Consider the following 12,360-nt stretch of genomic DNA (forward strand, 5'->3'; position numbering starts at 1 on the left):
GGGGCTCGAGAGTTAAAAAGCATTTATCCTTCACTAGATGGCTTGTAGTGTAGCTCAAATGATTAAAAACAATATTCTCGGCTCGAGGGCGTGTAGTTCAAAGAGTTAAGAACATTGATTCTACACCCGAGATCCTAGGTTCAATTTCCCCCAACCCTCGAATAGTAACTACAGCAACTATTCTGCAGATATCTAACATTCAAAATTTATTCCAAGCATTAAAACTCAGGTATTCGACAAATCGAAAAAAGAAATAAAGAAATAAAAAGCAAAACCATACAACTTTTCTTTCTTTTCTGAACTCCTCCTACATGCTTAAAAATCCAAAACAAAGAACATTGCAGCTGATAGTTGAATGTCCAATCCTCTCTAAAGTTTGCATTCACTGTAACAGAATCCTCCTCCGATAACGGAGGGCTACACCAGGTCCCTTTGCTCATTACCCTTCAGTTTCGGCGACAGTCGGAACCTTCTCATATGCAATAAAATCTCTCAACTTTGGAGGAAGAACGCAAAGACCCCCAAACTTCTGCTGCAAGAAAATGATGCCAGCAAACAGCAGACCTCCGAACGGAATAAGGACATCCCAAGCAGTGGAGTAAAAGTCTACAGCAGAACTTGCATAAATGTGCGAATGATTCCATTGGCGAAGAGCGGAGTTGTGAGCCCTGTACAGATCATATGCATGCGGCAGACCTCGAACAAAAGTTGTTCCGATGTAGAACCAAACAGACAGAACCTTTTCCTTCGATTCACAGAACATGTTGAGCAGTATCTGAGGTAGCAGAAAACCATCCATCACTAAACCGGCATAAGACTTCAAGGCAGCACCCAAAATTGAATGGTCTGGATAGGAAGTTGCGGCGCCAATTTTGTGGCTTTTGGTCCATTTCTGTCTATGCAGAAGGAAAGCAGCTAAAGCCCCTGCAGCATATACAGGTAAAACCACAAAGAGAGACTTCCTTTCCTTTAGCCAGAGCTCCTTTCGGGTTTCATTTTGTGATCTTTCTGCCAATGTTAGCTGCAGAAGACGGATTTGCAACAAAAAAGCTACCATTGTTACTGCTCTTACAATTTCCCCGTTAACTTCAAGCCATCCACCGCCTCCAAGGAGCACATGTTGAACGTTGGTGTTATTCACGAACATGGCTTTCAAGTTTAGCATTAGAGGTATCATGTAGCCCAGACTTAGAATTAGTAGCATGAAAGTGGAAATGGAGGGAAGCACGTCGGGATGTTTTTTCACATGGAAGAGTTGTAATGCCACAAATACACATGCAAGTGTGGTAGATATCAAAACCAAGGTAATCTCTGCATCCATCCTCCAAATGGATCGCTCTGCTACAACTACAGTAATAGAATCTGAAGACAAACCCCAACTTCCAAAATGAAGAGGATCGGACTCTTTCCGTGTGCTTTCAATGCTGCCCTTGATAACATCTGCATTCTTTTTGTTTGTTGGAGGGAACTGAAATTTGACAAGAATCTCACAATCTACAGAATCATCTGCTTCTTGTTGACTGTCTGGGCCCAGATTTCTGCATCCTACCATACACAGGCATCCATCAGTAGGATCGTAGATCCCTTCAGCATAAATTTTCACTTCACTTGAATTTGAAGATCTTTTCAGTTTAGAAATTACATTTCCCAACTGATTGAAATTGATGCTTATTTGGTAGCTGATGTTGACAGGGATGTCGTTGTAGCTGTAGCTCACAGGAGGTACAAAGCGTTCCCTGCTTGCACCATTTAAATATCCATAACGATGGTAAAACCTGTTTCCGATGGAGACAGGAGCAGCACTGCCCCATGCAACCTCCCCTTTGTATTTGACTTGCATGCCAAATCGCATGTCATAAGAAAGCGGTTTTGGATATTTGTAGGTCTTGCGATGAGCACCCTTCTTTCTCGGGCACATCTTGGTTACTTTGTCAAGTTTAGTATACTCATATTTCAAGCCTGGAGGTAGAAACCTTCCAATATAATTCTGAGGACTTTCAAATGTGATGCTTTCAAAGTAACCCAACTCTGTCGCATTTTTGTTGCTCCAAATATGGCCCACAGTGCTACTTGTCTTTCCGATCGTCCATATTGCAGGAAACCTCAAGCTCAATCTTGTTGAACAATCATCCACATGAGTACTATTAGTGATAGAATCTGTTGCATTCAAGATTCGACAAGCAACAACACATAGCTGATTGTTCTTTGCATCCCATGATGCTTCCCCAACCAATGTTGTATTGGGATAAAAGGGCCTCCGGTACCAGGGATTGCTACTGTCTCCAAATTCAACTTGAACTCTCATCCTTTTTGTGTTCTCCGAGCACTCAATAGCCTTCAACGACAAAATGTGAGGTAAATCAGAAGCAGCAACCGGAGAGCAGTTCTTTGCAGAACGGCAATGACTTGAGTATTTGAGCTCAAACTCATGTCTTCTTACTCTTGAAAGCACTGGACAAACTGTCTCTATCGGCAAAGAACTTGGGTGAATATTTCTTCCACCAGAACAACTGTTATCAGATTTATTTGACACCAAAGAGTACTCGTAATTTATACGAGGAATTATCAAAATCGAGACTGGTTCAAAATACTGTGGATTGCTCTTAGATTTCATCGGGCTCTCTAAGGTTCCACTAATCAAACTAGTAACATTAGTGGAATTCATGACATTATAAAGCTTAAGAACAGCAGAATAATAAAGCCAACGACCATGTCCCAAGTAATTAGAACTTGATCCAACCATGCAAATCTTCCCAGAAGATTCTGACCAGAATCCACTTAGTTTAAAGCTTACCGAACTTGGTCGATGACTTTTTGAGACATTTCCCACATAGTAAGACACACTGCTTCTTGGAAATAGAAGACTTCCTTCAATCATGAACAAGCCTGGTACATAAGTTTTTTGAACACTCCAGAAGTTGAACTGAATTGAATCTTCAGGCTCGTGAAAAGGCGGAAATGATGATTTTTGACCAAGAATTCCACTTCCACCAGTGTAGTAACCTGTATGGCGGTTGAGGATTTGAGAAGCTACATATGTTCTTGGTTTTGACCAGCGAACAATTGAATCACAGTGATCAGAATAAGAGCTTTGATCATAAGGTGGAGAAGGCGATGAAACTGGATAAGAGAAGTGATTAGAAGGTGGTGGATAAGGCGATGAAATGGAGGGAAAAGAAAAGGCAGCAAAAACAAAGAAGAACATGAGAAGCTTTGGCAATGAGTACCACATCTTCAAAGAGGTGGTAGCAGAAGACAGGTGTTTCTTCATGAACATTGGGAGAAAGATGAACAAGAAGAAGAACGAAAAGAAATTCAATGTGAAAGTACTGCAATGTTTCGATTGTTTTATGCACTTTCCATAGTCTATTTTCTACTGCAAGGTACGGATTATATATCAAATTCGTTGTCGTGACAATTTCGAAGAGAGGAGCTGATGACTTTGTTTTAACAGACAACCAGAACAAACCAAACCCAGGACTGTGAAATCAAAGCTACATTTTGCTTTTGTGAATACCTAAGAGGACAAAAAGGACAAAGAAGTTGAAAATTGAGGAAATGATAAATGCACGCCAAAACAAGATTCTTATGCTCCGAATAGTTTCCACCATGAAATGAAAGACGACATGGAACTAGTTTTGATGTGCAAATAGCAGCTTCCGACATCTAGGGCTTATGGGCTTAGGGCTTAGGGCTTAGGGGTTAGAACCCACATTTTGGCCTGGTGGGCTCCAACATCTACCACATGATTCTCTTAATGCTTTTCCTCAACTGGGTTCTGTGCTTTTCTCTTTCGTTTCAAGATTCGGTTGAAACAGATAAAAAAAACAATGCATGCACTCAAGCTTTTGTTCCGAGTCTTTATTGAGTTTCAGAACTTCCCTCTTTGGTTTTCTGATTATTTAACTGGATTATTTCTTACCAATTTCCTTTGAGATTTGTGCGTGTGTGTTTGTTAATGCTCTGTTTCTTCGTTTTTAGAGGAAATGGAAATGCTCTCTGCCACTTCTTGGCAACCACGTATGCCCTCTCTCTCTCAAATTCTTTCATTTGGGGTCTAAAGGTGATGCTTTTTTGCCTAAAATATCATTTTGTTTATGATGCACATTCTGCATAGTTCAAAAAGTAAAATCTCTCTCTCTGACTCTCTCTCGCTTTTTGTGGCTAAAATCATGTCTTTTGTGTCATAAATTTGTTTTTGTTAAATGGGGTTATGTTTATCTTTCGGATAATCAAAAAGTTTAAATCTTTACTAGGTTTCTTTTAATTTCTTTGAATTCTACTTTGTAGTTTTGGTTTAGAAATGTGTAGAACTACATTTAAGAGGATCATAAGGAAGAGAAGCACAGATCATTTCACTACTCTCTCTCTCTCTCTCTCTCTCTCCCCTCTGTTGTGTGCATTACCTAATCAGAACTATGTGTTTTCTTGCTTAATGAGGCTTTTGTTTTGAGTTTTATATATCTTAGTTTCAAACAACTCTATATGTCTTCGTTCATCTGCTTTTATTTCAATGTTTTCTCTTTTACATATGCTATCATTTTGACTTCATTTTTGGTATATTATTTTGTTTGGGTGAGAAGTTTGACGTGGTCTTCATTTGAAAGCAACAAATCCTCTTTTCCATGGTGATCAGCGCAAAGAGAATCAACATACTTGAATGTAACCTTTTGAGTTTTAGGTAATTACTGAGACAATGATCATAATCCGCCCCTTTGATTGTGCATGTTCTTATAGCATGCATATCCATATATAGCAAGCAAAGTTTCACTTTATTAGTTCTTAGGTACTAGACCGTCTTTTTAGTTACTTTCAATGGAAATTATTCATGCCTATTGTGGATAATGGTTTGAAAACCCGCAGCAAAGTGCAGGCAAATTTTCTAGTGTAACCTAAATTACAAGATCCTTGTGACAACTGAAGTATGACAATGGTAGCAACTATGGTTTAGGCCAGTTTACTACAACAATTTGCCCACCAGCCCCCTTGTGCCCAAGTTTGAATTGCGCTCTCCATATATTGGGTTCGTACAAGCGGAAATGGGAGAGGAAAATCGAACTCGGGACATTGGGTACAAGTGTGAATGCTGTTTCTGAGTTCCAAATCTTTCTGAACAGGTTAGCTGCAGAAGATGGATTTGCAGCAAGAAGGCTACCATTGTTATTACTCTTACAATTACCTCGTTAACTTCAAGCCATCCATCGATACCAAGGAACACATGTTGGCGGCTGGTGGTGTTCGTGAACAGGTATCCTGTATCCGGAAGTTAGAATTAGTACCATGAAAATGGAAGTGGAAGGCAGGAGTGGCGGACCAAGATTCTCAACTTGGGTGGTTCTTGGAGGTCGTATGAATTTATAATGAATTTTAAAAAGAAATAAGGTGACAAACATATGGTATAAAAGGTACTGAGTGAATAATACACTGTCCTCTTATTAATTAAAATGCTAAGTGACACAACCTTATTGGACAATAATTTGAAAAGAAAAAAAAGGAGTTGGTCACGCGGGAATTGGAAACCTACCCAGACCTTCAGACTTTCAGGTGGTCCCTGAACCAACCGGGCTCATAATTGGATCCGCCTCTGGACAGAAGATGTTTCTTCAGATAGAAGAGTTGTAACACCACAAAACCACATGCGAGAGCGGTGGATATCAGAACCAAGGTGATCTCCACATTCATTCTCCAAATGGATCGCCTTGGTGCAACTACGGGAATAGAATCTGAAGACAAATCCCAGCTTTCAAAATGAAGAGGATCGGAATTTTTCCGTGTACTTTTAATGCTGCCCTTGATAACACCTAACACCTACATTCTTTTAGTTTGTTGGAGGCAACTGAAAATTGACAAGAATCTCGCAATCTATGGAATCATTTGTTTGTTGCTGACTGTTTGGGCCCAGATTTCGGCAGCCAACCATGCACAGGCTTCCTTCTGTAGCATCGTAAATCCCTTCAGCATAAATTTTCACTTCATTTGAGTTCGAAGATTTTTGCAGTTTGAAATATCTTTCCCAACTGATTGAAATTGATGGTTATTTGGTAGCTGATATTGACAGGGATGCTGTGGTAGCTGTAGCTCACAGGAGGTGCAAAGTCTCCACTGCTTGCAGCCTGTAAGTACAGATAACGATAGTGGTAGAAGCTGTCCGCACCGAAGAGAGGGACAGCGGTGCCCCATGCTACTTCCCTTTTAGAATTTTTTACTTGCATGCCAAATCTCATTTCGGGAGAAAATGCTTTGAGATGTTTGTAGGTATTGCGATGAGCAGCCTTGTTTCTCGGGCATAACTTGATTAGCTTGTCAATTTTAGTATATTCATATTTCAAATCTGGATGTGGAAACCTTACCATATAATTCTGAGGGCTTTCAAAAGTGATGCTTTCAAAGTAACCCGACGCTGTCACGTTTTTGCTGCTCCAAATTTGCCCCACGATGCTACTAGTCTTTCCGATTGTCCATATTTCAGGAAATCTCAAGCTCAACCTTATTGAACAATCACCCACATGAGTACTATTACTAATAGAATTTGTTGCGTTTAAGACTCGACAAGCAACAACATATAGCTGATTGTTCTTTGCATCCCATGACCCTTCCCCAAGCAATATTCTATCGGGATAAAAAGACCTCCGATACCAGGAATTTTTACTTTGTGCATATTCCACTTCAACTTTCAACCTTTGTGTGTTCTCTGAACACTCAATAGCCTTCAACGACACAACGTGAGGCAACTCAGAAGCTGCAAATGGAGTGCAGTTCTTTGTAGAAAGGCAATGGCTTGAATATTTGAGATCAAACTCATGCCCCTTTATAGTTGAAAGTACTGAACAAAATGTGGCCAATGGAAATGAACTTGAGGGAAAATCACTTCCTGCAGAACAACTGTTATTGCATTTATTTGAAACCAAAGGGTACTCGTAATTTATACGAGGTGTCATCAAAATAGAGACTGTTCTGAAGTACCTTGGATCACTCTCAGAACTCATCGAGCTCTCTAAGGTTCCAGTAATTAAACTAGTAACACTAGTGACATTATAGAGCTTAAGAACAGCAGGATAATAAAGACAACGACCATGTCCCAAGTAATTAGAACTTGATCCAACCATGCAAATCTTCCCAGAAGATTCGGACCAGAACCCACTTAGTTTAAAGCTTACCGAACTTGGTCGACGGTGAGTTGTGACATTTCCCACATAGCAAAACGCACTGCCTCTTTGAAATCGAAGACTTCCATCAATCTTGAACAAGCCTGGTACGTAGGTTCTTTGAACACTCCAGGGGGTGAACTCAATCCAGTATTCGGACTCGTGATAAGGCTGAAATGATGAGTTTTGACTAAGAATGCCACTTCCACCAGTGTAGTAACCTGTATGGCGCTTGAGAATTCGAGAGCCTACATATCTACTTTGCATTGACTGGGGAACGATTGAATCACAATGATCAGAATAAAAGACGTGATCAGAAGGTGGGGAAGGCAACGAAACTGAATAATAGAAGTGATCAGAAGGTGGAGGAGAAGATGATGAAATAGAGGCCAAAGAAAAGGCGGCGAAAACAAAGAAGAACATGAGAAGCTTTGGCAATGCGTAACACATCTTCAAAGAGGTGTTAGCATAAGACTAGTGGTTCTTTCTGTACACTTGGGAGGAAGATGAACAAGAAGAAGACCACAGAGAAATTCAATGTAAAGTTACTGCAATGTTTCAATTGTTTTACGTGCTTAACACATCAAAGTCGCTTTGGTGACAGATTCAAAGAGAATGAGGAGTTTATGACAATTTTCAAAGACAAGAACAAACAAAACTCAAGACTGTGAAACCCAAGCTGCATTTTGTTTTTTACAAGGTTCTAAAAGTCGCTAGGCGCTAGTCGAGCGGCGGGCTGGAGCCTAGCGCCTAGGCGGCTAGGCGGGAGCCTAGGCGGACTAGGCGGATTTAAGTAAATCTATCATATTTCAGGTAAATAAGTGTCTGCTTCTATTTGAAATATATATAATTTCATCATAAACTACAAAATAGAATGCATATATATCATGAAGTATTGGAACATAATGAAAACATGTGAAATAAGGATATAATGTTTGTTCATTCAAGTATGCAACAAGTCTTTTACAATTTATTGGAAAAAAACAAAATGCAAAATGAAAGTTATGTATTTTCTGTCTAAGTGAGTTGCAACCTAGGTGGGTCTAGGCGGGTGCCTAGGCGGGCTAGGCGGGTGCCTAGGTGGTCTAGGCGGTGGGCTGGGGCCTAGGCATTAATCGGGGCGGTGGGCTGGGGCCTAGCGCCTAGGCGGGGCCTAGGCGGCGCTAGGCGGGGATTTTTAGAACAGTGGTTTTTTATGAATGATAAAAGAACAAAAATATGGGGACAAAGGAAAAGGAAAATATCGGAAATGCTAATTGCGCTCCAAAACAAGCTTCTTAGTTCTTAAACTCATACTTTCACACATGAAATATTTGAATCAAACTAGTTTTAGAGTGGAAATAACAGTTTCTGATATCTATGGTTTAAAAGATTAGCGGTTTGAATCATGAAATTACACACCATACAGAATGCAACCAAAATTAGAAGCATCTATGTGCCAATTGGAGTTTGAAAAAGGAGGACGTTTGGCCAGCTGAGCAGCGTTCCCGCCTCCTTCCGAGTTCGAACCCCCATTCCAGTATATTAGACTACGTTAGGCATGTTTGATAACCATTTTGTTTTTAATTTTTAACTTTCAATTCAATTTAATGTTAGAGGTGGAGGGGAAATACACAGGAGAAGGGATATACAACGATGACGGAATGATAATAGGATAGATGTAGAAGGAACAAATAAGGGACACCAAATGGCAACAAAAAAGCCGAAAACTATTTTAAGTTGTTTTCACTTTCAAGATTTTATTTACATTCATTCATTTTTATTTATTTCCTTCTCTCACATCAAACTCTTGTTTTCTCCTTATACTTTTCTACGTTTTCTTATATTGAAAACTATAAACGAAAAATGAAGTGGTTATCAAGTGAGCCCTTAGAATATTGCTTTGTCAAAAAAGTTTAGATACCAATTATTAGGCCTAAGTGAATTGAACTTTGTAGGAAGCAATCTGAGGGGTGAGGACGTGTGCCCATGTCAATGAAACTAGAGCCGTTGGCCATGCTCGGAGGGTTCTCACGTTTCTAGTGAATTAATGATCCTGATCAGATAATAAAGTTAATGACAATTTATAAGGTTAATAACAATTTATGTTTTATATTCAATGTTTGTAATAAAACAAATCATAAATATATTTAAAATATTTAAATAAAAACATAACTGCTCTAACAATTCCCCACTTGTTTTTATTTAAAATATATATCAAGCAACATATCATAAAGCTATGCATAAGTAAAGGTGTTTCTCAATTTGAACCTGTACATAGTGTTCGTGATCCAGATTATACTAGAGTAACTTATAGTTTTGAACTCTATCTCTGACAACACCACACACATAACTTTATTAAAGTGAAGTTCAGAAAGCCAACACATTACGGTCATGTGCTTGTATCCCAGTATAATGAACGTTCTAGAAACTTGCCCAATATTTCATAGGAAGCGGCCTCACTTCCACATTCACATAGGTAAGACTATCAAGGATATTCCTGTAGCTAGATATCCCACTCAACATAGAGTATAGATCTTACTGAGAGAAAAAATCTCAACCTAAAAACACTTCAGGATGTCATGCTTCTTAGGGATTGGACATGGAATAATTTCCAAATTAAAATTAGCAAGACTTCACTCATATCACTTGTGACTTATTATTACACTTTGAACCTGTTTCTTGGGATCTCCAGTCTATAGATTGGGTTGCTATCACAAATGACTCAATTTTCTAAGGGCTTTAGTCTCATCCCTTTTGAGGTTTTCCAAACCTTTTCTCGTGCTAGTCCTTTCGTCAAAGGATCAGCCAAGTTTTCTTCAAACCGTATATGATCCACTCTTACAACTCATTTTGAGAGGTAATCTCTTACAGTGTTGTGCTTACGGCGTATTTGTCGTCTTTTCCCGTTATAATAACGGTTTTGCACTTTAGCTATTGCCATTGTGCTATCACAATGGATCAAAACTGCTGGAATCGGTTTCTCCCATAAAGGGGTATCTGATAGTAGGTTTCTCAACCATCCTGCTTCTTCGCTTGCCGTAGCTAGCGCTATTAATTCTGATTCCATAGTAAACTGAGCCAAGAGAGTCTGTTTCTTCGACTTCCATGACACAGCCCTGCCACCAATACTAAAAATATATCCACCAGTGGCTCTAGAGTCATCTGAAAGGGTATTCCAATCAGCGTCGCTATAACCTATTGGATAAGTAAATAATATGCCAGGTTATCATTGTACATGTGCAGAACATGTGCACATATAGAGTAGTATAAATAGTTACTTTCCTCTTGTATTTGGGAATGTCGGTGTATAACAAAAACAATTACAAAAATATATTGAGAAATTCTTCGGTTTCCTTCTTCTTTAAGCTTTCTTAGTCTACATATTTCTTGATTTCTATGAAGCACTTCCTTGTAGTTAAGATGGTATCAGAGCCGGTCTTGCTTGCGCAATGGGTCTGGTTTCTGGGTTTCGCTGCTTCGGTTGGTAATAAGGTGGTTTCTTTTTTTTTTTTCGTTCCTTCGGTTGGTGATAAGGTGATATTGTTTCACAAATTCTCAAGAATTTTGCTTAGATCTGGAGTTTTTTTTTTTTAATTGAAGGTCGATGCCATAGTTTCTGTTGAATTGACGATTTATATGCTGTGTTCATGAAAGGTCGATGCCAATTTGTTGTGAATTTTGGGTTTTCTTGCTATAAGTGAATTGATTGAAGGCCGATGCCGAGTGATGAAGTTTGTTTGTGATTCTTGAAATTGTATAGTGATTGGTTGCTCTTGATTCTGTGTTCGAAGTTAATTTTGTACATCTTTCATCTAGGTTCTTTCCACCGACTCAAATTTCATCTGGGTTTTTCTGGGTTCTTCCATTATCTTTTGGTGTTTGTTACATTTGTTGATATTACAGTGAATTTGTTCTTCCAATCATGGTTAATCAAGTGAAAATTGAAGGTTTGCTGGGTATGCTTACGATCAAACTGAATGATGATAATTTTCTTAAATGGAGTTTTCAGTTTAGCTCTGTTTTGTGTGAATATGATCTTCTTGATCATTTCACAGGTGATTCTGTATGTCTTCCCAAGTTTGTTCTCACTCCTGAATTAGGAGTTACTACTAAGGTTAATGCTGAGTATAAGGACTGGGTTAAGATGGATATGGCATTGTTAAGCTTGTTGATTGCTACCCTTAGTGATGATGCAATTGAGCATGTGGTCGGCTGTAAGACGTCTCATGAGGCCTGGATTGCCTTACATGATCGATATATGTCTATTTCTAAAGCTAGTGTCAATCATCTAAAAGTTGAACTACATACTATGTAAAAAGGGGGGGATACTATTGATAAGTATCTGCTAAGGTTGAAAGCACTAAAAGATCAATTACAGGCTGCTGGAGAGAAAGTGTCCAATAATGATCTTATTATTGCTGCACTCACAGGTCTACCTTCTGATTATGATACAATTAGAACTGTTATTTTTGCCAGAGAGTCACCCATTACTCTTAAGGAATTTCGCGCTCAATTAATCGGTGTAGAGAAGAGTATTGAAGCCAGAATGAATTCTTTGGTTCAGGGGATGTCTGCTATGTTTGTGAATTCTAATTCTTCTAATAATCATACTGGGGGATCTTCAGGTTCTTCGACTAATCCTTCACCACCTCAATTTTCTCCAAATATTGGGTATAGCTCCTCTGGTAGTTCTTCTTCTCAGCCAAGTTATCCTTCTGGTAATCAATTTCAGTCGAATAGTTTTTCAGGCTTGAATCAGAATGGCAGAATGTTTGGTATGAATACCTATAGACCTCGAGGTAATGGAGGTTATAAACCAAGGTTCAATAATTCCAGATCTGGTCCAAATTGGCAATCATGGTCGGGCAATACTTCTAACAGGTTTGATCTTGTCCCTGAGTGTCAAATATGCTCTCGCAAAGGTCATGTTGCTGTTACCTGTCTTTATAGAAATGATGGTGGACAGTCTGTACAAGAGTGTCAAATTTGTGGCAAGCGTGGTCATATTGCATTAAACTGTCGACATAGAGGCAATTATGCTTATCAAGGCGCTCAACCTCCTCATTCCTTATCTGCTAACTATGCATATCAAGGTTTTCCTGTGTCTTCTCAAGCTAATATGGGATTGGTCTCTTCTCAATCTCAGTTTTTGAATAACAATCAACCTCCTCAGTATGTGCATAACAGTCAGTCTCCTCAGTTTGTGCACTACAATCAGTCTACACAGTTTACC

General features: G+C 39.1%; 2 protein-coding genes across 2 annotated transcripts; both read right to left on the minus strand.

Annotated features, from left to right (window-relative positions):
- Positions 1–439: 439 nt before the first annotated feature.
- On the minus strand, positions 440–3,271 carry LOC126590424 (uncharacterized). Its single transcript, XM_050255888.1, has one exon. The coding sequence runs from the start codon at positions 3,269–3,271 to the stop codon at positions 440–442; it is 2,832 nt and encodes a 943-aa protein (XP_050111845.1).
- Positions 3,272–5,972: 2,701 nt separating this feature from the next.
- LOC126590425 (uncharacterized) lies at positions 5,973–7,595 on the minus strand. Its single transcript, XM_050255889.1, has one exon. It carries the CDS (start codon positions 7,593–7,595, stop codon positions 5,973–5,975), a length of 1,623 nt encoding a protein of 540 aa, XP_050111846.1.
- Between the last annotated feature and the right edge of the window lie 4,765 nt (positions 7,596–12,360).

This window comes from Malus sylvestris, chromosome 11 (assembly GCF_916048215.2).
Source record: "Malus sylvestris chromosome 11, drMalSylv7.2, whole genome shotgun sequence".
NCBI classification, from domain to species: domain Eukaryota; kingdom Viridiplantae; phylum Streptophyta; class Magnoliopsida; order Rosales; family Rosaceae; genus Malus; species Malus sylvestris.

Bases quoted from the DNA above. Each gene is read 5' to 3' on its own strand.
- LOC126590425 (XM_050255889.1), bottom strand. From the start codon at position 7,595: ATGTGTTACGCATTGCCAAAGCTTCTCATGTTCTTCTTTGTTTTCGCC.
- LOC126590424 (XM_050255888.1), bottom strand. From the start codon at position 3,271: ATGAAGAAACACCTGTCTTCTGCTACCACCTCTTTGAAGATGTGGTAC.